The 26,555-nt window shown below is 44.2% G+C and overlaps 1 protein-coding gene across 1 annotated transcript; it reads left to right on the forward strand.

Annotated features, from left to right (window-relative positions):
* Positions 1 to 4,812: 4,812 nt before the first annotated feature.
* Positions 4,813 to 25,900, forward strand: LOC310664712 (ectonucleotide pyrophosphatase/phosphodiesterase family member 7-like). Its single transcript, XM_083414227.1, has 6 exons — positions 4,813 to 5,086; positions 9,940 to 10,085; positions 15,764 to 16,390; positions 20,467 to 20,798; positions 24,584 to 25,578; positions 25,818 to 25,900. Exons 1-5 carry the CDS (start codon positions 4,831 to 4,833, stop codon positions 24,642 to 24,644), a joined length of 1,422 nt encoding a protein of 473 aa, XP_083270353.1. The 5' UTR covers positions 4,813 to 4,830; the 3' UTR covers positions 24,645 to 25,578; positions 25,818 to 25,900.
* The last annotated feature ends 655 nt before the right edge of the window (positions 25,901 to 26,555 follow it).

A 26,555-nucleotide genomic window follows, 5' to 3' on the forward strand; every position in this document is an offset into this window, starting at 1 on the left:
TGATGTGATCAATTGATAAAGACCACAAAAATTTATTATTTGTAACATGTATATCCCACCTTTCCTCCAAATACTTCAAGGCAGTGCACATGGTTCTTCCTCATCCTGCTTCCATTTTATTCTCACAACAACCCAGGAAGGTAGGTTAGGCTGAGAGACAGTAGCTGGTCACTGAGAGAGCTTCATGATTGTGTGATGATTTGAAGCCTGCTGGTCAAAGCCCTAATTCAACACCCCTAGCCACTATGCTACACTGACTCATGAGGTGCCTCTGGGAAGTTCACAAGCAGGGCATGAGTTGCAACACCCCTCTCTCCCTTTTTGCACCCCAGAAACTGATATTCAAAGACATTCTGCCTCTGATCCTGGAGTTTATATATAGTCTTCATGACCAGTAGACCTTCATGGCTCAGTAGGAAGTTAGAACCTAGTCTCCCTGGTCCTGGTCCAACCACAATCCCAAACTGAACCTCCTTTTGCTAGCCAAAAGCTAGACTACAGTAAGATGTTGTCTTTGGGGTTGTCCTTGATGCCTGACTTCAATTCCACATTGAGGGCAGGTTTTAGCAATGCATCATTGGATTTGCTTCTCCTGATTTGATGGGTAGGCTTCTCAGCAGCTGATATTTACATAAAGGTAAAGGTAAAGGTACCCCTGCCCGTACGGGCCAGTCTTGCCAGACTCTAGGATTGTGCGCTCATCTCACTCTATAGGCCAGGAGCCAGCGCTGTCCGCAGACACTTCCGGGTCACGTGGCCAGCGTGACATCGCTGCTGTGGCGACCCAGAGCCGCACACGGAAACGCCGTTTACCTTCCCGCTAGTAAGCGGTCTATTTATCTACTTGCACCCGGGGGTGCTTTCGAACTGCTAGGTTGGCAGGCGCTGGGACCGAACAACGGGAGCACACCCCGCTGCGCGAATTCGAACCGCCGACCTTTCGATCGGCAAGCCCTAGGCGCTGAGGCTTTAACCCACAGCGCCACCCATGTCCCTTATATTTACATAGCACAATGTTAATTGTATTCATGCAATGAACATCACATCTTATTAGGCATTTAGTCAACCCTTCTTTATGGGTTGGAAAGGCAGGGTTATGCTATATGATAAGTCATTTGATTAGCCCCTAATATTTTTACTGCAGACAGCAAGCTAATGTAAAATGCTCGTGCCTTCTTGGTACGTATAGCCAAGCAAAACATTACACAGATTACAAAGGATGGTGTGTATTCACTTTTGGCAACCCATACCAAATGCATCTGGGAAAAGCAATCCATAATCTACGTGGATGCTTCATCTTGGTCTTCCATCCTGTTCCCACTGGCAAAGCGATAGTGTGTTTTCAGTTTGGTCTGACAGTGATGGATACATAGCACAACTCTGCTGGCTAAGGTGGCTGGGGATGATGGGAATAGTAGTCCAACAACATCTGGGGAATTCAAGGTTGATGTATTTGAAGGGCTGCCAGAGGACAATCCTCTATCTGAAGGAGTAATCTTTTTCAAGGACTGCGTGGTACAAGCCCAGTTTAAGAATAAAGAAAGCTAAGAACGGAGAACCAAGAGGGCTTTGAAGTTGCCTATCAACAGTGAGCAGCCGGACAGCAGAACAAAGAAGCTCTCAAGTCACCTGGCTGCAGTCTTCCTCACTAGGGTGAAATGGAGTCTATTTCTTTTGAAAGTATGGTCAGTGATGGGTGGAAGACAGAAAACCAAAGCAGTTGGTGGAGCCAAAGCCAATGACAGGCAGGGCCAACTAATTCTAATATTGTCTTCTTCCTCGCTGCTGACTTCTACAAGGGCAACACTGAGACTTAAGAGGAGGATTCTGACAGCCACTGCCACCAGCCCCCGGGGCTCATTGGAAGTAAGGAAGATGGTGGGCCAGCTGAGCGTAGTAATTCTTTCTACATGTGCATCCATAAATCCATTAGTATGTGCAAATTTGCGCAAATCCTGTGTCCTCTGTTGTCCACTATTTCAAGGCTATCGATGACTACCAGTGATGATGGCTATGCTCTGCCTCCATGGTTGGAGGCTGTAATGCTTCTGAATACCAGTTGCTGGAAATCACAGGAGGGGAGAGGGCTCTTATGCTTGGGTTCTGCTTGCCAGTTTACCAGAGGCATCTTGGTGGCCAGTATTACAGCAGGATGCTGAGAAAGATGAACCACAGCAGACTTCATTTGCCTGTTGTTGTTGTTGTTGTTGTTGTTGTTGTTGTTCCTCTTCTTCTTCTTCTTCTTCTTCTTCTTCTTCCATGCTAAAGTGGCTAGCCTATCAATTCAACTGTCCATATTGTCTTCTCCAAAAAATATCTCCTGCCCAACCCATGGTTCTTCATCTTCAGAGCTGGATTCTTGGCACACTTGTTCTTCTCTCTCTCTCTCTCTCTCTCTCTCTCTCTCTCTCTCTCTCCTCTTGTTCTTTCTCTGTTAAAACTTTAGGCTTCAGAGGAAATAAGGAAGCATTAAGCCCCTGTTCAGCATCACTAATTCCATCAAAGATTTCTCATTATTCATTGTTGGCAGTTTAATTTTCTTCACTCTCCTTCCCTAGAACAAGTGATTGCCTGAATTACTGACCTTCCCATCTTCCAAACGTGGGAGACTCTCCCCTGCTCCCCTGGAAGGCCCATTTGGCATGCAACTGGTGTAGCCAGTCAATGATGGGCTGTGGTGACTGGCTAAGGCATCAGGAATCAGAGATGAAAGCTGGGGGGGGGGTCAGAGTTCCAGAATCTAGAGAGATCTGGAGAGCTAAGAGAGGTCATGGCAATAAGAGCGTGCATTCTCAAAAGGCCAAGCTTAATTTTGGATAACTGAAAATCAACTGCAAATCTAATTTCTCCCAAATGGTTTATGCCAATCTTCAATAACCTGCTGCCTTCTAGATGCTGTGCATACCATACATTTGAAGCCAATGGGTTCCCCTAAAAATCCTGGAAGTTTCAGTCTGTATAAGGTACTAAACTATACTCCCAGGGATTCTTTGGAGGAAGGCATGGGCTTTAAATGCACTTAAAATACATGTAGGTAGCTGTGTTGGTCTGACGCAGTTGAAATAAATTAAAAAATTGTCCAGTAGCACTTAGAGACCAACTAAGTTTGTTCTGGGTATAAGCTTTTGTGTGCATGCACACTTCTTCAGATACACTGAAACAGAAGTCTGCCCACCGCTTCAGCTGCCCTACAGCTGAGGGGGCGGCTGCAGAGAGGCTCCACACAGCACGCCCTGCCTTGGCTGGCCCCACTCTCATGGGCAGCTCGCCTCGCCCTGGCTGCAGGACACACACACTGCACTGGGCACCCGACTGGCTAGCTATGCCTCTGTACATGCATGTATTACAATAGCAAGCATTCTCTTTCAAGAGCCCTTTCTTTCCTTGTAAGGGGAAAGGTGTTGTCTACCATGCTACATATTTCTAGTGCTCTTATACCACTTTTTAAAGCCATGGCTTCCCCTAAAGAATCATGGGGATTATAATTTATTAAGGATAGTGACCTCACACACCTACATTTCCTAGCACCCTTAACAAAACACACTTCCCAGGGGTCTCCAAGTTGTTAAGTTGGCATAAAATTGCTTTAAGTGTAGAGTGTGGATTTGACCTACTAAGATGGTTCTTTTTCATTTGCAGGTTTCCCATATATATTTCATATAAACTTTGTTTGTTTGTTTGTTTTATTAAATTTATATACAGCCCTTCATCTGAAGATCACAAGGCAGTTTACAGCATAAAAAAAGAAAATACAAAATGAGAACACAAAATACATAACATAACAAACCAGTAAACCCTCTCCCACAAGCACATTTAAAAAGCTCCTGGTTATGGAGCAACATTTTTGCCTGGTGCCTAAAGACATGTAATGATGGCACCAGGTGAGCTTGAGAGCCAGTGTGGTGTAGTGGTTAAGAGCGGTAGTCTCGTAATCTGGGGAACCGGGTTCGCGTCTCCGCTCCTCCACATGCAGCTGCTGGGTGACCTTGGGCCAGTCACACTTCTTTGAAGTCTCTCAGCCCCACTCACCTCACAGAGTGTTTGTTGTGGGGGAGGAAGGGAAAGGAGAATGTTAGCCGCTTTGAGACTCCTGAAAGGGAGTGAAAGGCGGGATATCAAATCCAAACTCTTCTTCTTCTTCTTCTTCCCTGGGGAGAGCATTGCATGAAACAAAGCTTTTTTAAAATGCTGCCCAATTAATCAGGCCCCCCTACCTTCACCAACGTGGTGGCCTCCAGAAGCTGTTGGGCAACACTTAAGAACATCAGAAGAGCCTGCTGGATCAGACCAGTAACCCATCTTGTCCAACAATGCTCCACCCCAGATGCCTGTGGGACACTGGCAAGCAGGACCCGGGTACAAAAGTACTCTCCCCCACTGTGATTTCTGGTATTCAGAAGCATTAGTGCCTCTGACTATGCAGGCAGAGCACAACCTCCATCATGGCTGGTATCAATATAGCCTTCTCCTCCATTAATTTGCCCAGTCCTCTTCTAAAGCCATCCAAGCTGGTGGCCCTCACTATCTCCTGTGTCATCAGCCACAGCCAGCATGGCCAATGGCCAAGAATCCATCCTTACTAGCAGCTTGCTAGTATCTTTGCAGATTTCAAAAGATACTTTTTTATCTCGTTTGCATTTGGCGTGGTTTTCATTTCACAGAAACTGGTGATAGTAAGAAGATGAGCATGCAGCTATGAATAGTCTTATCTGTGCTGAACTTTACTCTGATCAGCTCTAGATATATGTAAATAGGTATGTATTTTTAAACCATGCCAGAAAAGCAGACGGTAAGATAGAGAACTTTCTTTCGACTGCTGGACATCTCAAGATGAAGATCACAAGCTTCCTTGCTCTGGTGTTTGCCCTCCTGGCAGCCACTGCTTGTTACCCTGTTACACAGGGCAAGGTGAAAGCAAATGCTCATAAACTCCTCCTGATCTCCTTCGATGGATTCCGGTGGAATTATGACCAGGATGTCGACACTCCAAACATGGACCACTTGGTCAAAGAAGGGGTGAAAGCGGAATATGTAACTCCTCCCTTTGCGACCATGACTTCACCATCCCATTTCACAACCATCTCAGGTAAGCCCATCCCATATTCCCCAGTTTCCTGGTGTTCAGCCTTGGTAAAATGTCTATTCCATTTATGTATTATTTTATTTATGTAGCGATGGCAACCAACTTGGATAGCTTTCAAAGAGGGTCTGACAAAAGGCTATCAGTTGCTACTAACCATAATGGCTATGTTCTTTCTCCTCTGTCAGAAGCTGTAACAGTCATATCTTGCTTGTCTGTTTCCCATAGCTTCACAACTGGGGGCTTCACATCTGGGTGACCACTGTGAGAACAGGATGCTAGACTAGAAGAGCCATCAGGCTCATCTTGTGTTTTTAACTGAGTATTTGTCAGAGACTGGGCAGTGGAGAAATGGTGTAGACCACTCCCCAGCCTGACCCTTCCAGAGAAGAAGACAGTTCAGAATTACAACAGGGCTTTGAGAGAGGTCACAGCTCAGAGGCAGATGAGGGGGAAAGCTGGGAAATAATGGGAGAGGAAAAGGAAGCACCAGGAGGGCAACAGCTGATGGACACAGCGTCTTTAGAAAGCATTCCAGACACCCCTAGAAACCGGCAAGCCTTGAAAGTAGTAGAGCAAAGGGCTCAGAAGCAAACGGTCCTTAACACCACCCCTAGAAGAGATGAGGAATGAGGAATTGGGAGGGGAAAGGGGTGGAGAGTCATTCAGGACAATGCCATTGTCCTGAGAGGCTGCATTCCCAAGCCTCTGTCTGTGAATATTGCATAAAAGCAGATGGTAAGGACTTTTCCTTGTCTCGTCCGTTCCTGGCAACCTGCCGCGGGGGGGTGGTTACTCCACCACCTGACAGGATGCCTCTGAATGCCAACTGCTGGGAATTGCAAGTTGAGGAATTCCATTTGCTGGGACCAGGCAAGCGAAAGGCACTATCAGAGTTCAAGGGCACATTCCGGCCAGGCAAAAACACTCAAGGAGGGGGCAAAGCAGGGCTGCTGATGGGTGTGGCCTGGGGGAAAGGGTGTGGTTGAGAAGGGGTGTAAGTTCAAAGGGATAGAGAGGTCTGGAGAGTTACACTTGGTTCCCAGGCTTGAGTTCCCCAACCCTGACATAGCTGCTAAAATAGCATTGTTCTTGCATCTTTCCTCAAAGGAGCTCAAGGTGGTATAAATTGTTCCCTCCCACATTCATGTCATCCTCACAACAACCCAGTGAGGTAGACTAGGCTGAGAGGCAGTAACTGGCTCAAGGTCATTCAGTGAGCTCATGGCTGACTGGGGATTTGAACCCTGGTCTCCCAGGTCCTAGTCTGACACCCTAGGCACTACAGCATACTGGTATCAGAGATTTATGTATATCAACTGCTGTGGTGCCACATAGGCAATTGCTATGGGGTTCAGGAAGAGCTCCACCTTCTGGAAATGTTTGTCCAGGGAGAACTGAACCATCATATAATCAGTGCTAGACAAGTGGTCCACAAGGATAACAGAATCCATGACACGGCATCAAAAACAACCAAGGGGTCTAGAAGAACTAACAGGATCACAATCCTGCTGTCCGTTCTCCAGCGTAACTCATCTAACAGCGAGAAGTCATTGGTACAGTGAAGCTATGTGAACAGAACAGGTAATAGAAGCAGGGGTTTAGTGCAGGGAGACAAAACACTGCTTCTTCTACTAGGAGATCTAGATTCAGGTAGGTAGCCGTGTTGGTCTGACACAGTCGAAATAAATAAAAAATTGTCCAGTAGCACCTTAGAGACCAACTACGTTTGTTCTGGGTATAAGCTTGCATGCTTTCTGAAGAAGTGTGCATGCACACAAAAGCTTATACCCAGAACAAACGTAGTTGGTCTCTAAGGTGCTACTGGACAATTTTTTATTTACTAGGAGATCTGTTCACATAGCTTCACCATTCCAATGAGCCAATAATGAACTGATTTCACCAATAAAACAAGGGGGGGGGGGTAATGCTTCTGGTATATGACTCCTGTGACTGCCTCCAAGGAAAGAATAATCTGTAAAGGGTGTGTGTATGTGTGCATGTTAATCAAAGCCCTTATCAGATACCAAGAGATAAACCTTACATAATTCAAGATAAACTCTTATCTTCAAGTTCAGGGACCAATTAAGCAACTAACTTGTAATGATCCTTCTGCTCTTTGCAAAAAGGAAAAAAAAAATGTTAAGAAAAGGGGCATCTCTTACAAAGGGGGATGGTGCAGTCGTTGCAGAGGCCCCCAATTCAACATTGTTTTGGATTCAGCTTTGACTGACCTTGCTGCAGTCGAATACCTTACAGAATTATCAATGGGGAAATTGTATAGTCTTTCGGAAAAATCCTTTGGGAAAGAAGTTTAAGTTGTCATCTTGTTTAATTAGTGTTTATATTACATTATTGTTAGATGTTCCATCACAGTAGTCAGCCACCTTATAAGGTCCATTTCCAGGACGGGAAGGTGGGTGCTTTGATTAATTAATTAATTCATCAATCATTGCCAACAAATAACTTTGAAAGCTGAGGAAAATTGATAATTTTTATTGCAAATAGATATGCTGGAAGTCAATCCTAATTAAATGAAAGCATTCAAGGCTAAAAACTTTATGTGTGGGGTGGGGAGCAGTCAATGGAGCCCATGAGGCATTTCCTCTGTGCCTACAAAGCTCAGAACCCTACCCAGACGCATGACTGTGTGTGACTGTGTGTGGATTTTAACCCTGGTCTCCTGGGACCTTGTACAGCACCCTAACCACTACACCACACTGCCACTGTTCTGGCTCTTGATTCAAACCTGGCAAACATTCGCCTCTATTTCCTATGCCGTTTGGCTGGCTAGTGGCCCAATATCATGGGATGTCTATTTCCAGCTTCAATATTTGTTGCTAGGAACTTTATTCTCCAAGACCAAAGCTGTTGTTTTCTCTCTTCCCTGCCAGATCCTGTGACTCATTCTCTGGGTAGATCATTATTTATAGTGCAGCTGAATACTATAAGCTTTGGCCTTTTGCTAAGAAGTCTATCGCTCAGCAGTTAATTTAGCAGAGGCAGTGCCCTGTGCCCACAATGAATCTGAACTCTCCCTTCCCTCTGCTGATTTCTGCCAAGGCTGGTCCCAGGCTTCTCTCCCCACCACCACCACCACCTTCTTCATGCTCCTCTCTCTCAGTTTTTAGCCTTTTCTGTTATTTCAGACAGAGCCTCTCTCAAAGCCCAAATCGAGGGTGCCCACTTACTCATCTCCAAAAAATAAAGAGTGCATCACTAGGGATCGAGAGTGGCATATAGAGTTGAGCATGCTAATCTGTGAGAGAAGAGGAGCCCCGCTGGATCAGACCAAAGGCCCACCTAGTCCAGCATCCTCTTCTGACAGTGGCCAATCAGATTCCTCCAGGAAGCCCACAGGCAATAGCCCTCCCCTTGCTGCTACTTGTAAGAACACAATAAGAGTCCTCCTAGATCTGGCCAATGGCCCATCAAGGCCACCATCCTGTTCTCACAGTGGCCACCCAGATGTCTCCTTGAGAAACCCAGAAGCAGGACCCAAGCACAAGAGCAACTCTCCCCTCCTGTGGCTTCCAGCAACTGGTATTCAGAAGCATTGCTGCTTCCAACCATGGAAGCAGAACATAGCCTTAGTGGCTTATAGTCGTTGATAGTGTCTCCTCCATGAATTTGTCTGATTCTCTTTTAAAGCCATCCAAACTGGTGGCCACCATGACACAGAAATTACACACACACACACACCGCTGGTCTCTGTTCTTATAGTTCTTTATTATTAAACAAGGCATGGTCCTGAAAGTCCTACCAGCAGTGGGACTGTCCTCTGAGGTACCTTCCAATAGAGAACTACCGTCTAGAAAGTAGATCGCATGACCACCCAGGTCTGAACTCAAGGCAGGCAGCTGTGGTTCCAGGGAGAGTATCTTTGGAAGTTGCCTTTCTCCATGAAGAGGAGAGCCCAGGAAGTCATGGCTGAAAGCACCCATCCTATGGTCATAAAAGAAGTCCGGTGTGACCAAGTGATGGCCAACCTGCCTTATACATGTATGTTGATATTTCCAGGAAACATCCATGATTATGACATGGAAGACTGATTACACAGGGATAACAGAAGAGCATAGGAAGCTGCCTTATACCAAGTCAGGCCATTGGTGCCTCTAGCTCAGTATTGTCTACACTGACTGGCAGCAGCTCTCCAGGGTTTCAGGCAGGAGTCTTCCCTTGTCCTATCTGGAGATGCTGGAAACTGAACCTGGGACTTTCTGCCTGCAAGGCAGATGTTCCACCCTTGAGGTTTAAAACTCAGAAACAGAAAGGTTTCTCCAATATATATATATATATATATATATATATATATATATATATATTGCTATGTTCAACACAGCTCTAAAAATCTGTAATGCAATTACATGTTTATATGGTCTCATTATTTACTGGGAATTAATTAAAACAGACAGGCAGATATGCTTATATGCTTACCAGCCATCCAACAGGTTTTAATTAATATTCCTCATTAAAAAGAACTTCCCGTAAAGTAAATACATTACTCAGATAATGATTTAATTAGTATCTGAATGTGATTGGTTAAAAAAGATTATCTTTGCCAGAAATTCATTCTACGATGCAATATAGTGTGCACTAATAAAGTGCAGAAGTGGTGAAATGTTCAGAGCCTGTAGTCTCTCTCACTGGCTCAGTGTCAAAAATTGTTCTGTATTCAAGATGGCAGCAGAACACATAGGTCTAGAACACTCAAGTAAGTGAGTCAAGCGTCATACTACTGCAGAAGCGAGGGAGGTACTATCAGGAGCCCAAGTCACCTATGGGGCAGTGAGTCCACAGTCACAACAGAACACCCACCTTTCTTACCACGCTTCATCCTTTTTCTTTTCCAAACCTAGGCCGCTGGATCGAAGACCATGGTGTCATCCACAATATGATGTTCAACACAGAGACTCTGAGAAAGTATGGCCACAAAGAAACACAGAACAAGACCGAATGGTGGGACAATGGAGTTCTGCCACTGTGGATCACAGCTCAAAACCAGGTACTGGATCCAGAGCCATGATTATATTGCTATAATGAATTGTCCGAGGGCATCCTCGAGTTTCTCTGGACCAAGGGTTGCATTTTCATGGGGAAGACTATTAGTGGCAACTAGCTATGTTCTGCCTCCACCATCAGAGGCATTAATGCATCTCAAAATGAAGGCTCTTGTAGTGGCCAAATCAGAAGTGCAGAGTTTCATCATAGTCACAGCCGCACCAGAGGCAGCCTCTTCCACTGTCAAAAAGCACTTGCCATTAGGATGCTATTTTGCGGTTTGCCTCAGATGCCAAAATGTACTGGGCCCTGATCATTGTGGAGATCTGATTCCTCACTCTGGGAACAAGATGCAGAACCTGATGGGGTACTGGCCTGATCCAGGCAGGTAGTTCTTTTGTTCCAAAACCTACACAGAGAGTCAAGAGCCCAGGTTTGGTTGCCAGAATTTCCTGACCACATACTATTTACCTCTTGATCGACTGGTTCGTTGGTTGATAAGTTCAGAGGGAGACAATGAAATGGCTGAACATCCCTTAGTCCGTTGAAAGCCCATGTACTGATTGCTTTGGAAAAGACAAAATGTGTCTTAAATTCAAGGCAAAGGAATTTGGTCTCAGCAAACATCACTCTAGCAACTCAGAGATTAAACATAATACATCTAATTTCTTTCTTCTTCTTTTTTGAAAATGCATTGATATAGGAGAGCCTTGAAGTATTTCTCTAAAGATATGTTTCGCTGTTTAGCAGAAGACTAAATAGAATGTCAAGAGAAACAGTGACCTTGTAAATCTCCAGCCAAACAATATAACTCCCTTTCTTTTCTTTTTCTGTATTTCCACTACTTCCACTCTTTCTCTTAGCGAAGGAAAATGTAGCTACAGTTTCTTTGCCCTCGCATGGGGGGGGGTGTGCGGGGAAGAGTGATGCTAATTCGAATGACACATGGAACAGGAATTTTAAAGAGCTTGTGCAGCTAAAGGTTAAATCTAGCTTATGTCAAATTGAAAGCAGCCTTCAAAGTGAAAAGCAGGAGAAACCAAAATTACAAAGCACTTTAGTTTAAGCAAAGGGTACGATCAGGAAAGGGGGGTGGGTGGAAACAGCCCCGCAAACCTGCCAGCTGCCTCAATTCACAACTTTGAGGAATAATAAGAATGTCTGTGACGCTCTGCAATAAAAGAAAGCAGCAATATTAACAGAAAATAACATTCCCAGTAAAACTGGTAATAATCGCAAATTTTATAGCTGCTAGTAAAGTTGATTATGTTAATAAAATGGGGAGGCAAGAACAGTAAATACCCTCTTGTTTCTACATAATTATATTTTTATTGAGCTTTATTAAATTGTTTTGTTGGAAATAAGAACAGGAGGAATTCCCCTGCCAGGTTTTGACTCAATGTGAATTCAGCTACTTGGGTTAAAAAGATCTGGAGCCAGACGTCAAAGCTCTCCAAGGTACAATTCTGAGGATAAAGAGGGGGAGGAAGAGAGCATAGTCACTGCCCTCCATTGGGCCTGTTTATGCATATAGGCTGGAGGGAGATGAGCCTCAGACTCCAGGCTTCTCTAGTTCACACGCAGAACTCTCCCTAGGAGATGGTCCCTCAAAAGCCACACCCTTTTCCCCATGTCAAACCCCTCACCAACCCTGATTCGCACCCTCTTGATAGTTTTTGGCAGGCTGGAAAACATCATTGAACTCTGGTAATGCTTCTGGCTTGTCTGCATGGAGGACAGAGATATATGAGTAAATTAACATTTGTTGCTCTACCCACTTTTGCATGTGGCCCCCAGAAGCTTCCCTAGATGGGAATGTGGCCCTCTAGCAGAAAAGGTGCCCCGTCCTAATATAGATGTATATAGATGTATGTACACCCCAGTGCCTGAAACCCATAAGCCATTTTATGCAGTAATAGTTGGGATCAAGGGGTAAACTTTTCTCAGGACTTCGCCAGTTCTGGTAGTGCATGAATAGCAAGTTTGCAGATAAAACTCCTTGTGCATGGAAATTTAGCACATTAGGCTAGCCATCACTTTGCCATGTTTTAATTTATACAGGGAAAGTATAGATTGTAAGCTCTTTGGGGATGGGGATCTGTCTATTCCCACCCCACCCCCACCCCGGTTCTGTAATTCTGTAATGCTCAATGTAATCCCACAACACCCAGAGGGACAACCTTGAATGCTATGGCACTTACTTCTGAGTAGAAATGTATAGGGTTGCATTTTGAGATAACAAACCTGTTTGCATTCAGCTGGAATTAACCTTCATTGGAACAGTGGGACTTACAGTGGTACCTCGGGTTAAGTACTTAATTCGTTCTGGAGGTCCGTACTTAACCTGAAACTGTTCTTAACCTGAAGCACCACTTTAGCTAATGAGGCCTCCTGCTGCTGCCGCACTGCCGGAGCACAATTTCTGTTCTCATCCTGAAGCAAAGTTCTTAACCTGAAGCACTATTTCTGGGTTAGCGGAGTGTGTAACCTGAAGCATATGTAACCTGAAGCGTATGTAACCCGAGGTACCACTGTACTTCTGAGTAAACATACTCAGGGTTGCACTGTGAAACTACGAAAATGTGGAACTGGTATCTCAAAGAGTGCCAAATATCACAATGGAGATTCTGATGTTACAAGCGGGACTCTGTCCTTAGTACAATCATACCTCAGGTTACAGACACTTCAGGTTGTGTGTTTTCGGGTTGTGCACCGCGCCGAACCCGGAAGTACTGGAACGGGTTACTTCCGGGTTTCGGTGCTTGCGCATGCGCAGACACACTAAATCGTGTCATGCGCAGAAGCGCCGAATCATGACCCGCACATGCGCAGATGCGGCGCTGTGGGTTGTGAATGCTGTAGGTTGCGAACGTGCCTCCCACATGGATCACGTTCGCGACCCAGGCGTCCACTGTACCTGGACAGTATTATGAACTCAGATTGATCTTTTCATTCCTTGGCAGGATTTGCCTGTTTTTGTGAAGTTGGGTTTTAAAGCAGCTTTGACCTTTTCTCAGCCCCAAAATGGCATATTAAATGTCAGTAAGAACATTATGATAAGCATAATAATGATAATAATAATAATCTGGCTGGTGCTACTCTGAAATTGATTGAATTAATAAAATTACTCTGTAAAATTTATGGCAGAGGTTACCTCTGATTTGACAGGCATTTCATATGTGGAGGAAACTTCTACCTTATGGCGTAATCCTATACGTGTTTATTTTTTTTAATATAATTTTTATTATTTTCAGTAATAAAACAGAAACATAAAATATGACATTATGATAGCCATTCAAAAGCATTTGCTCTGCTGAACTTGTGACTTACCTCCCTCCCTTCAACTGGTTTCCAATTTCCTAAAAAATTGTATATGTATTTCTGCTGTCAGTTTCTGTCCTTCAATACATATCAAATCCTTCTATTATCCATGTTCAGATACTATTTTTATATTGTGTAGCAGGATTTATGTCAATCCTGCTAGTGTCTTCACATTTTTGGAATGGTCTCTCAAGTACTCAATAAATTTACTCCAATCTCTCTGGAATTTCTCGTCACCTTGGTTCCGGATCCTCACAGTCAGTTTGGCTAGCTCTGCATAGTCCATCATCTTCATCTGCCACTCCTCAATCGTTGGTAATTCTTGTGATTTCCACCTTTAGGCTAACAAAATTCTTGCTGCAGTGGTGGCATACATAAACAGTCTTTGGTCTACTTTTGCAATCTCTTCTCCCATCAACCCAAGCAAAAATGCTTCCGGTTTTTGGGGGAAGGTGTATTTTAACATCTTTTTTAGTTCATTATAGACCATTTCCCAAAAAGTTTTCACCTTATAACAAGTGCACCACATATGGTAAAAGTCTCCATCCTTTTCATTGCATTTCCAACATAATTTATTTTTCATCCTATACATTTTGGCCAGTTTTACTGGGGTCAAATACCACCAATACATCATTTTCATTACATTTTCTTTCAGTGTACCATACATGCTGTAAATTTTAAATTCTGATTCCATAATTTTGACCAAGATTCATACTGGATATTATGCCCAGCGTCTATAGACCATTTCGTCATTACTTCTTTCACCTCTTCATCTTTAGTACACCATTCTAACAAAAAGTTGTACATCTTTGACAACAGTTTAACTTTACCCTCCAGCAGTTCAGTTTGAAATTTAGATTTCTTACTTTCAAATCTGCAATTCCTTTTGTCAGCACTAAATATATCATTTACTTGGTAACATTGCAGCCAACCAGTAAACATTTCCCCTATCTGTTCATATGGTTTGAGTTTCTACCGTTTCTCTGTTTCTATCAACATTTCACCATAGGTGGCCCATTTCTCTTCCATATTTAATTTTTTAACAGTCAGTGCTTCTACTGGAGATAGCTACCAAGGTGTTTTCCATTCTAACAGATTTTTATATCTATCCCATACATCATAAATTGATTTTCTTATCATGTGGTTTAGAAATCCTTTATGCACTTTTACTTTATCATACCACAAATACGAATGCCACCCAAATCTGTTATCATAACCTTCTAAATCCAATAAATCTGTATTTTTCAATGTTATCCACTCTTTCAACCAACACAAGCAGGACGCCTCATAGTAGAGCTTCAAATCTGGCAAGGAGTTTCTTTTTTGTCTATTAATAATTTAAACTTTATCCTTGTTTTTTTCCCTTGCCAGATGAATCTCGATAGAATCTTTCGCCAATCCTTAAATTGCCCTGTTCCTTTAATTATCGGAATCATTTGAAAAAGAAATAACATATTGGGTAGAACATTCATCTTTATAGCGGATATTCTGCCCCACAATGACATATTTAATCTGCTCCATATTTCTAAATCACTTTTAATTTCTCTCCATGTTAAAACATAATTGTCATTAAACCAATTAATATTTTGGGTGGGTAACCAAATTCCCAAATATTTAGCTTTTTTTTGACCGCCGTAATTCCAAATTCCTGTTGCAACTCATCTATCTTTCCTTTATTCATATTTTTCGCCAACATTTTTGGCGAAAACCTGCCAACTGCCCAAATTCTTCATTTTTTCCCAGTGCTTCCCTTATACTGGTTTGTGGCTCTTCTAATGTTAGGACCAAATCATCTGCAAAGGCTTTTAGCTTATACTTTTTTACACCAATTCTTATACCTTTCACGGTTGTAGATTCCCTCAGGTTTTTTGTCAAGACCTCCAGGACAGTAATAGCGGCGACAACGGACATCCCTGTCTTGTTCCTTTAAATCCTATACGTGTTTAAGCAGAAGTCCCATGGAACTCAGTGAGGCCTACGCTAATGTCCATCACTGTCCTAACCACAAGAGTCCAATTTAAAAAAACAAAAAGTGGAATTGTTACACCAGGGCACTTTAATTCACTATAATTGTGTGAATCTAAATTTACAGTATTGCAGCTGAATCCCTTCCACAAAACACTGATAGTATGGAGGTGGCATTTGCGCTAACAAACCGGGGGAGATGTTCAATAAACAGAGTGCCTGGAAGCAGCTTCAGAGTGTGTTGAAGTATGTTTGCAATCAGGTTGCAACAATGAAGAGAGATGCTAGGTATAACTAGCCCTTTGGCTTAATTTTTCTTGTCCTTCACACAGTTAAGAATATTCCCTGAACTCCCCATTTTTTAATTTAAAACCCCCCTCATTTTTTCTCCACTAGGGGAAGAAAACAGCTTCATTTCACTATCCCGGTGGAGGTGCCAATTACAGTGGCCAGGCAGTCCAAAGGAGTTTGGTTGAGTCCTTTACTCACCCCGACAGTAACGAGACGGAGTGGAGGGAAAACATTGATATCGTCATGAAATGGTTCACCGAGGAAGATTTTGATTTTGTCACACTTTATTATGGGGAACCTGACAAGGTGGGGCACATGGTTGGCCCAGAGACTGAAGACAGGAAAACAATCATCCGACAGATTGACCGGACCATCGGTTACCTCCTTGAAGCGATTGAAAAACATGGCTTGAAGGAAACCCTCAATGTCATCATCACGTCCGATCATGGAATGACCACGGTCAAAAAGAAACCGGAAGTTACTGAGATCATGCTGAGCAACTACATTAAATTCAGCGACCTGGTGAAATTTGACATCGTAGACTATGGTGGCTTTGGCATGATCCTCCCCAAACCGGGTAAAGAAGAGGAAATCTATCAGGCATTGAAGAATGCCCACCCTCATCTCAAAGTGTATAAAAAGGGAGAGTTTCCTGAGCATTTCCATTACGCTCAACATGAACGGGTTCTGCCAATCCTGGTTTATGGAGATTCGGGTTACAGTGTCAATGGGGTAAGTTCATTATGAAATCATGGCTTCTGCATACCAGTTGCTGGGGATCCTAAGAGAGGAGAGGTGCTATTGCACTCAGGTCCTGGCTATGCCTTCCCACTGGGGCATCCAGATGTCCACTCTGAGAACAGGATGCTGAACTAGATGGGCCCCTGGCCTGATCCAGCAGGGGTCTCCTTATGTGGTTTCTACTCCATGCAATAATACTTGGATCTTTTAAAAGTAAAATGCCATATTAACACATGCACATATTATTATTATTATTACTACTACTACCCCGCCCATCTGGCTGAGTTTGCCCAGCCACGGTGGATGGCTCCCAACAGAATATTAAAAATACAATAAAACACCAAACATTAAAAGCTTCCCTAAACAGGGCTGCCTTCAGATGTCTTCTAAAAGTCAGATAGTTGTTTATTTCCTTGGCATCTGATGACAGGGCATTCCACAGGGCAGGTGCCACTACCGAGAAGGCCCTCTGCCTGGTTCCCTGTAACCTCACATCTCACAGTGAGGGAACCGCCAGAAGGCTCTCAGCGCTGCACCTCAAGCACTGCTGAACGATGGGGGTGGAGATGCTCCTTCAGGTATACTAGGCCAGGGCCATTTAGGGCTTTAAAGGTCAGCACCAACACTTTGAATTGTGCTCGGAAACATACTGGGAACCAATGTAGGTCTTTCAGGAACGGTGTTATATGGTCTCAGCGGCCACTCCCAGACACCAGTCTCGCTGCCGCATTCTGGATTAGTTGTATTTCCAGGGCACCTTCAAAGGTAGCCCCACATAGAGCACATTGCAGTAGTCCAAGCGGGAGATAACTAGAGCATGCACCACTCTGGTGATACAGTCTGTGGGTAGGTAGGGTCTCAGCCTGTGTACCAGATGGAGTTGGTAAACAGCTGCCCTGGACACAGAATTGACCTGCGCCTCCATGGACAGCTGTGAGTCCAAAATGACTCCCAGGCTGCGCACCTGGTCCTTCAGGGGCACAGTTGCCCCATTCAAGACCAGGGAGTCCCTCACACCTGCCCACCCTGTCCCCCAAAAAGAGTACTTCTGTCTTGTCAGGATTCAACCTCAATCTGCTAAGCGCCATCCATCCTCCAACCGCCATAATTCAGGAGAAGGGAACCTGTGGTCCTCCAAGTTTTGTGGAACTAATTGTTTTTATATATGAACTTGGTTTGCTGTATGTTTTTCTTTCTGATGTTTTATTGTTCTATCCCTCTAAGATGTTTCATAGGAAATGATTCATAAGTGGAAGGGAATGAGAAAATAAACGGCAGCACCCACCATAGTCCAGTAATCCTGGACAGAAGCTTTAAATGTTGAGATTCACTATTAGACATGTCAGGAGGCAGAGATTTTCATTCTGTCTTGTGTTCATTGCACTCAGCACTGTTAACCTTCTGTTGCACTTCGGCTTCCACTAAAACCTACATCCCACTATTCACTGTGGCCGAAACTATTTCAATTTCAGTGGAAGGGAAACATCAGATACAACGTAAATAAATAATATATTATTTAACATAAAGACTATGGACTAAAAGAAAAAAAAATAGTAAATACTGCTCGTATTTGACTGTGTGATTTCCATTCCTGAATATGCAAATCGTAGCCAATTTATGCTCCCATTTCAATTTCTGATGGAATTCTCCCTATGCAAAATACACACTCCACTAGCTGTGATCTTAAATGTTTGCTACTCAGAATAGTGGTTAAAATTCAAAACATCGTAAAGACTAGTACAATTTTTGTGGGGAAATGACAGTAAGTGCACAGCATGGCTTTTTACTCTCACTTTCGCCTTGGGATCTTTTCCTTCTGATTGCGCCCCCATGTGGCAAACTCTCAGGCATGCTGCAACCTGGAGAGCCAATAAATTCCAAAGATCTGCAAAGTGGAATGCATGACAAAGCTCACCACCTGGGCGGCGTGCATCCTATGGAAATGTTTCCATTGCAAAATGGTGTGCTCCACTGAGCTTGTTGCATCCAAAATGAAAATGTGCATAGAACCTAAAAGCATATTCAGAAAAAGTACATAGTATGGCCTTCCTTGTATGGAAGGGGTGAGAAGGGGGAATAGATGCATCTATGTTTTAAAAACAGTTGCTGTTCAGTTGCTGGAATCCATAAGAGGAGAGACTGCTCTTGGGCTCTGGTCCTGCTTGCCCTCAATAGGGCATCTGAGTGGTCACTGCGAGAACAAGATTCTGGGCTAGATGGACCATTGGCCTGATCCAGCAGGCTCTAATTGTGCTCTGCAGGCCTTTTATTTTTCAGCTGAAGAGCATGGTGAAAATAGTATCAATAAAGATAAAGAGCCATTTCTCCAAACAAGCTAGTTTTCGGTCATACAGTTGCCCACCTGCATTCTCAAGCAGTTCAATCTGCAGTTCCACAAGCTATTTCTAAACATGTAGACTGATCTTCAGACCAAGTTAACACATTTCATGCATCCTGAAGCATGAAAGACCTCTTCACACATCATACCTTTTTTTTTTAGGTGTACGTCTGAAGTTTTCAAAGCATAAGGCTAGAATTGTAAACCACGGATGTGAACTTGGTGCCCAGTTTCGAGTGGAGCAATAGTGACATATAGTGGCTGATGCACCAAGTCCTAAGGCTTCCAACATTTGGCAGGCAGTGATGAGAACTGAGAGGTTATGAAAGGTCTTGCTTTGTATGAATCATTTTGACATTGCACAGCTATCTACTTGTCTGTCTGTCTGTCTGTCTGTCTATCTATCTATCTATCTATCTATCTCTATCATCTATCTATCTATCATCTATCTATCTATCTATCTATCTATCTATCTATCAATCATCTATCTATCCTTTTTTTGCACACAACATTTCCTCAAGTGACATGTTTGCAGAGGGTTACACAAGGCATGCTCATGGCGCATTTTTAGATCTAGATTTAATATTAATACATTTTTCCTGTTAAAATATTCAAAGGGCTTACAATGAAAACCAGTAAAAAATACAGTATAAAACACTCAACGTGCATATTTTCAATACAGTGGTACCTCAGGTTAAGTACTTAATTCGTTCTGGAGGTCTGTACTTAACCTGAAACTGTTCTTAACCTGAAGCACCACTCTAGCTAATGGGGCCTCCTGCTGTTGCCGTGCCGCCGGACCACAATTTCTGTTCTCATCCTGAAGCAAAGTTCTTAACCTGAAGCAATATTTCTGGATTAGTGGAGTCTGTAACCTGAAGCGTATGTAACCTGAAGCATATGTAACCCGAGGTACCACTGTACTGTATTACAATCATAGGCCCCTGCTGCTGCTGCTGCTGCTGCTGCTGCTGCTGCTGCTGCTATTGCTACTGTATAGTTTCTGGGGCTGTTTTGCAGATCCCCAAAGAATCCATCCAAAGTGTAACCTTCCTTTTGGCAGCTACCTTGGATAGTTCTGTGCTTAAAAGAACCCACCCTGTGTAGTCCCCCACAAACTGTTCATCTAGTCAGCAGAGCATGAGGCTCTTAATCTTAGGGTTGTGGGTTCAAGCCCCACATTGGGCAAAAGATTCCTGCACTGCACGAGGTTGGGCTAGATTGACCCTTATGATGATCCCTTCCAACTCTATGATTTTATGGTTCTGTTAATGAGAACGGGGGGGGGGGGGATTATACTAGTCCTGGAGCTGATCTAGTTTATTTCTCTCCCTTTGAAATCAATGGGAAGAAAAAAGTGTCCCCCCAAAACAAAATTAGAGAAAGGGTCTGGGAGAACGGAAAGAAAAATGTCTCCTCCACCACCAGCACCTTCTGCTCAAACACAGCAGGGCATAGGAAAAGGCAGATTGTCCACCTCCACTTCCCACACCCACTTTATGATTGCTGTGTAGTATCCCCCCCCCCCAAAAAAAACACACATCTACGCTGCTACCCATCGCTACAGCTTGTGGTTACAAATCCCATAATTTAATTCTGTGTTGCTTAGCTATGCACCCAGATGGAATCGTTAAAGAAGCACTTTCCTCCAGAAACCTAAGAGCACTTCAGGCATGCAATAAATATAAGTGCACAAACCATTGGAAATGTGCTTACGTTCTCTTTTCAGAGGTTCATCCTCTACGTCAACAAAGGTGACCATGGATTTGACAACGAAGACATGGATATGAAGACCATCTTCAGAGCTTTTGGTCCAGATTTCAAGAAGGGCTATTTGGCAGAACCCTTTGACACCATCCACATTTACCCGTTGATGTGTGAGCTCCTGGGAGTCCATCCCGAACCCAACAATGGCTCTTTGGCATTCACTCGCAACATGCTCCATTCAGCACCATCCAGGAACATCCTTATTCCCATCCTTGTAGGAGGCATCCTGGGAGTCCTGCTTCTTCTGATACCCATCTCCATAGTGTCCTACAGGGCTAGTCAACATCAGAAGAGGTAAGCCGTATTTCCTTCTTTGCTCCCTAGTTCTGGAATGGCATGTTGTGGAAGGAGGAAGCAGAGGTAAAGAAGGCCAGTGTTGGCACCTGGCAACCTCAGGCAGTTGACAGGATCCATTGCTCCATAGGAACACAGGAAAATAACTTATTTGGAGTCAGACCATGGGGTCCACAATTGTCCACAATGACTGACAGCAACTCTCTGGGAGTTCAAGCAAGGGACATTCTCAGCTCTGTCTGGAGATGCCAGGGATTGAACCTGGGACCTTCTGCATGCAAAACAGATGATCTACCACAGAGCTATGGCCATCTGCCCTTTGGGGAAGGGCCACAGCTCAGTGGTATAGCGTCTGCTTTGCATGAAGGAAGTCCCAGATTCAATCCCCAGCATCTCCCAGTTGGGGTGACAAGACTCCCCTACTTGAAATCCAGGAGAACCTCTGCCAGTCAAAGGTGCAAAAGTAAGAATCACATAAATTGCCCTGCCCACTTTTGGATCTGGCCCCACCCACCACTGAGGCAATGTGTCCCTCAGGCTGAAAAAGGGTCTTTCTACTCATAATGTACTACATAAGGCAAAGGACAGGAGTGTTCTTATTCCTGAGAGGCAGATCAGCAAACGCCAGCTAGCAAGCCATTCACTGAAAATCCTGTTTTATTCACTCCTGTAAGAAATAAATATAAAAATCTGCATCTTCACAAATCACATCCGCACTCTGAAACCACAATAAAACACCAGCATGCTCTTTTCCCAGTCATAATTTTGTCATGTTTCACTCACACATTGATTATTCGGCAATGAAATATCAATGCAAGTCTTATTACACCCTATGAAAACATCCTAGTAAACAACATGTATCCGTATAAAACTTTCACGTGGATTCAATCAGCCGGCAATTATGAGGGCCATTTATTTCATTTATTTATTTATTTTTGCTTGCGACACTATAAAACATCTCTCATGCAATGTTCATTTCGCCTTCTAAATCGCTGGGCCCGTAAAGAGACATCTGCACTGCAAACTATGGCACAGTAAAATTTGGGTCCTCAATTGTCACATCGCAAAATGCAACCCGCATTCATAGAGAATGCAGTAGAAAACACAGCAATTTGCCTGCTTTGTTACCCTACCCCCCCCCCCCCGCTTGCACAGATGCAGCACAGAAACACAATACAAAAGATCAGAGGGGCCTAATGCAGGGGTAGGGATCCTTCTTCACGCTAAGGGGGGCCACATTACCTTTTAGGCAACCTTATGGGGGCCAGACACCAGTGATGGGCAGGGCCAGGGGCAAAAGTGAGTGGAACGACGAAGGCTAATTTTGCCTTTGTGCAGAAGCTGTGCCAAGGATAAGGTTCTTAGAGGATAAGGCTATTCATGGCTACTAGCAAGGATGGCTATGCACTGCCTCCATGGTCTAAGTATCACTTGCTGAAAACCGCAGGAGGGGAGAGGGCTCTTGTGCTTGGATCCGGCTTCAAGATTTCCCACCAGTATCTGCCTGGCCACTGTAAGAACAGGATGCTGGACTAGATGGGCCACTGACCTGATCCAAAGGCTCTTCTTATGTTCCTAGGCTATTTTCTACACATCCATCCAGAAAAGCACTGTGACATTGAGCTAGATAGACCAGTGGTCTGATTCAGAGTAAGGCAGCTCCCTGTTCCAGGCACCAATCAAACCAAGACCCACTGGGCTTTAGCAAGGGCGTAGCCTCGTGGTAGCCTTGTGTGCCTTCAGACCATACTGGGAGCTTTGCCTGCCGGACAGCTACGCCCCAGTCCATACATTCGTCTTGAGATGTGCAGATGAGTGGGAGCCAGTGTGGCACAACAGAGCCACCCTGCCAGCTCTGGCATCTCTGCAGCTTATTTGGATGCAATAAGGCGGCAGCAGGGTCAGGACTCTATGGATGCACCATCAGATTGGCACCCGCAATGGCTCCATGCAGCCCATACCTCCTTGCATAGGAGCCAACTCCTAGGAGCCAAAGGGTCTTTGGGGCCCCCAATAAAATATTTGAGGGGGACTGGGGCCCCCAAAAGTTGATGGGCATTGTCAATCAAATGGTGTGCGTGCATCGTGTCATGTGGTCGATTATGGGGGGCAGGGCTTACCTGGGCATCCCTAATATTTTATTCAAGTTGGCACCCCTGCCTCTTTGCCACCCAGGAATTTATTATTAATTTTACACCACCTTCCCCTCCCCAATGGCAAGGGGTTCAAGGTGGTGTACATGGTTCTGCCCTCCCCATTTTATCCTCACAACCCTGTGAGGTAAGCTAGGCAGAGAGACAGTGACTGGCCCAAGGTCACCCAGTAAGCTTCATAGCTGAGTAGGGATTCACACCCAAGTCTCCCAGGTCATGGTTCGACAAGAAACATAGGGACAGCCTTTGCAACTTGAGAAATGCTTGTGGTCAGCCCTGAACAAGTCCACATTAAAAGGCATACGCTTTTAGCTGGAATACTTCCTGCCTTCCTGAGTGTGCCAGGATCCGACCAAGACTACAGCTAGTTGCCATCTCATTAAATAATGATATTCCACTACTCCCTAACTTGAAATATATCTCCAGTTGTGGGTTCTTTTCTTTTTCTTTCTCTCCCTTTGCATAGAAACCATTTCCAATCCCTAATTAACAATAGCATAGCAGATGTTTTATTAAGCATATCATCTATCTCTGGATAAAAAGCATCTAGAAACGACTCCGGCAATCTGTTAGAAGCCAGAACGCTCTACGTAAACAGCGGCAAAACGCGTCCATTCAAAACGCATTTTCAAAGATTGCACATATGTTTTTTTGCTGGTTTTGTGGGCTGTGAAATGGGAAAGCAACCAGCTTATTGTGAACAGCTTTGCCAGAGCAGAGGAATATGAAGTCTCTTTTTTAAAAAACAAAAAACCAATTTTGTCAATTGTTATGCTTCTAGCTCAGGTATAAAAATCTATTACCTGGTACTGTTGCTCATTACCCCAATATCCAAGCAGTGAGAGATTCTGGGGGTCCCAGCACGTACCCAGGGTTCGATTTCCTTAGGAGACTTCCTCAATAGAGACTGCAATGTCTATGGGATATATGCCTTTATGTACACCTATAAACAACCTGAACATAGGATGGAGAGGCTCACAACATTAACACTGCAACATCTTGCTTCCCCATGAGGTTTCCCGAGAAAGTGTGCTCTGCAGCATGCCACTGATACTGTAATAGCACATGAACTGATACAAAGCCATCCATACTTCATTCTGCTTTATTAGTTGCTCTGCACTGCTTCCCCAATGTCACCTCATTATCATCATTGTCCGAGAAAAGCTGGACAAAACAACAACAACCAGAACATTTGATGTATAAATGTAAGGGGCATGCATTGATTGGAAACCAAGCAGTATGTCTGCCCCAAAAATTTTGCAGGTGCAAATAGTATTAAAAGCAGGATGCATATAACTACCCTGATACCATGAGCACAAAGAATCATGAATGCACAATAAAAAGAGATGTCTGGATGGGGCTGCCAACCTGCAGCAACTAGTAAAAGTTTCAGGTTCCACTCGCAGTTCTGTCTTTGCTGTGCCCCTAGAAGAATCTTACCTGCTCTGAGCTGTTAAGAGGTTCTGTGTCACCTTAAAATGACAGTTCTCAAATTTAGAAACCCTGCTGTGTGCAATGAAACACTCCCCTCCAAAGGCAAGTTAATTTTAAATTCTATTTGAATACCAAAAACACTCTCCAAATCATATCTGATTTTCTCTCTCTCTCTCCAAACGCTCCCATCCATTACAGGAAGAAAGATGAGCATCCCGAAGAAATGAAAAAGACAGCGCTGCCGTCAACTGGCTTATGATGACTCACTTTCACGTTCAAAGAAGGCACTCTTGGAATGACGTTGTCCAAGGCTTAGGTTGCACACCCTGCAGAATGAGATGCTCATGAGGTGTTGAATGAGTCCTCTGAGAGGTTGGATGGACTGTACCATGTCAAACCACAGCAGGACAGCAGAGGCCGGTCCATTAGGGAGAATGGGGCACTGCCCCACCCTCATTTTCCATCAGCCCCCACCCGCCCTGCCTTCTTACTTACAGCCAGTTCAGGGGCGGCTGGTGGCCCTGGCTATCATCTCCATCATCCTTAGCCTCAGTGGTGCCTTTGTAGACTTAGTTGGGGGTGGGGAGGATGGGCACAAAACAAGCATTAGTTGACTCTGCCTATCATTGGCTTTGGCACCAGGCGATCTGGCAAGGTGGACAGGGTGGCAGGAAACACCCATTTGGCTTTCCGGGGGGGGGGGGGGGGATTGCAACATCAATTCTCCCAGAGAAGCAGCCTGGTTCCACATCCTTGACCAAAAACAGGAGCAGCAGAACCCCCATCTCAGTGATTCAATGCTCCAAGTAATATTCTTTTGCTACAGACTTGACCTCATCCCCAATAACATTTTGCTCCTGAAAAAGTAGGGGTGCACTTAAAAACACCCCTAAAGTTATCTACACAAGCTCCAGGGGTGTCGTGAGGGGCTGCTGTAGAAATCTTTGGCACTGGCCCCCAGAACCTCTTGCCTTCCCTCCCCCCCCTTTTTTTTGGTAGCCATACATTTTTTGCTTACTGAGCAGCTGGGTGAAGTGAGATCTCAGCCACTGGGGAAGGGCTTTGGCTCAGTGGGAGAGCACCTGCTTTGCCTGCAGAAGGCCCCATGTTCAATCCAAGACCAAAATTTGTGTTTCTATATAAAGGGCTGATTTAACAAGGGAACATAGGGAGGTGTCATCTGCACCCACATTGTTATACAGAGGTACCTTGGGTTAAGTACTTAATTTGTTCTGGAGGTCCGTTCTTAACCTGAAACTGTTCTTAACCTGAAGCACCACTTTAGCTAATGGGGCCTCCTGCTGCTGCCGCACTACCGGAGCACAATTTCTGTTCTCATCCTGAAGCAAAGTTCTTAACCTGAAGCACTATTTCTGGGTTAGTGGAGTCTGTAACCTGAAGCGTATGTAACCTGAAGCTTATGTAACCCGAGGTACCACTGTATTAACATTTAAGTGCACCCCACAATAAGGGATGTCTTGCTGCCTCTTGGAATAAAACAGATTTGCAAATCAGTATGCAGCGCCTTTTTTTCTTTAAAAAAAATGTTTAGGGGCACTCTCATTTTCCTACTCATATTGAAATACTGCCCCTCAATGAGACCGAACTTAGATTCACAAAATGTTTAGGGGTATGCGTACCCCTGCGTCCCCCCAGAAAAAAGCACTATCAGTACAGTATGTATGTATTGCATTTAGTGCATTTGCACCCTGCTCTTCTGACAAAAATGCCCCCAGAGGGGCTTACATACAACCCATAAAAACAAAGTAGTCCCTGCCTGCAGGCTTACAATCTAAAACACACAACACACAAGGGGAAATGGGACAAGAAGCGAAGAAGAAGAAAGCAAACTCATAAACCGTCTGTTGTTTCAACACACCAATTGAGCACTATCAACTGGTTACTCACGTTGGCAGAAGCGGTGAAAGCAAATATTTGCATCAAGGCAGCAATGGGAGAGAAATTCTCATTAGTTCACATTTCACATCAAACCTGCCTAATCTTCACTACCCAATGCAATAAGAGAACCAAAACATGGCAAGCCTATGAAACTCACACTTCTTTGATTTTTGCAATGCAGTTGTCCAATGAACCATATGCACATATTGGGTGGGTGGGGGTGCATAAAATGCATATACCTGTCAAAATAATGTACAGAGGGTTCGTGTCT

Source organism: Podarcis tiliguerta, assembly GCF_965153285.1.
Source record: "Podarcis tiliguerta genome assembly, chromosome: 14".
Taxonomy (NCBI): Eukaryota; Metazoa; Chordata; class Lepidosauria; order Squamata; family Lacertidae; genus Podarcis; species Podarcis tiliguerta.

Coding starts and splice junctions, on each gene's coding strand:
- LOC310664712 (XM_083414227.1), top strand. CDS start 4,831: ATGAAGATCACAAGCTTCCTTGCTCTGGTGTTTGCCCTCCTGGCAGCC. Junction 5,087..9,939: donor CCATTTCACAACCATCTCAG/GTAAGCCCATCC, acceptor TTCCAAACCTAG/GCCGCTGGATCGAAGACCAT. Junction 10,086..15,763: donor GGATCACAGCTCAAAACCAG/GTACTGGATCCA, acceptor TTTCTCCACTAG/GGGAAGAAAACAGCTTCATT.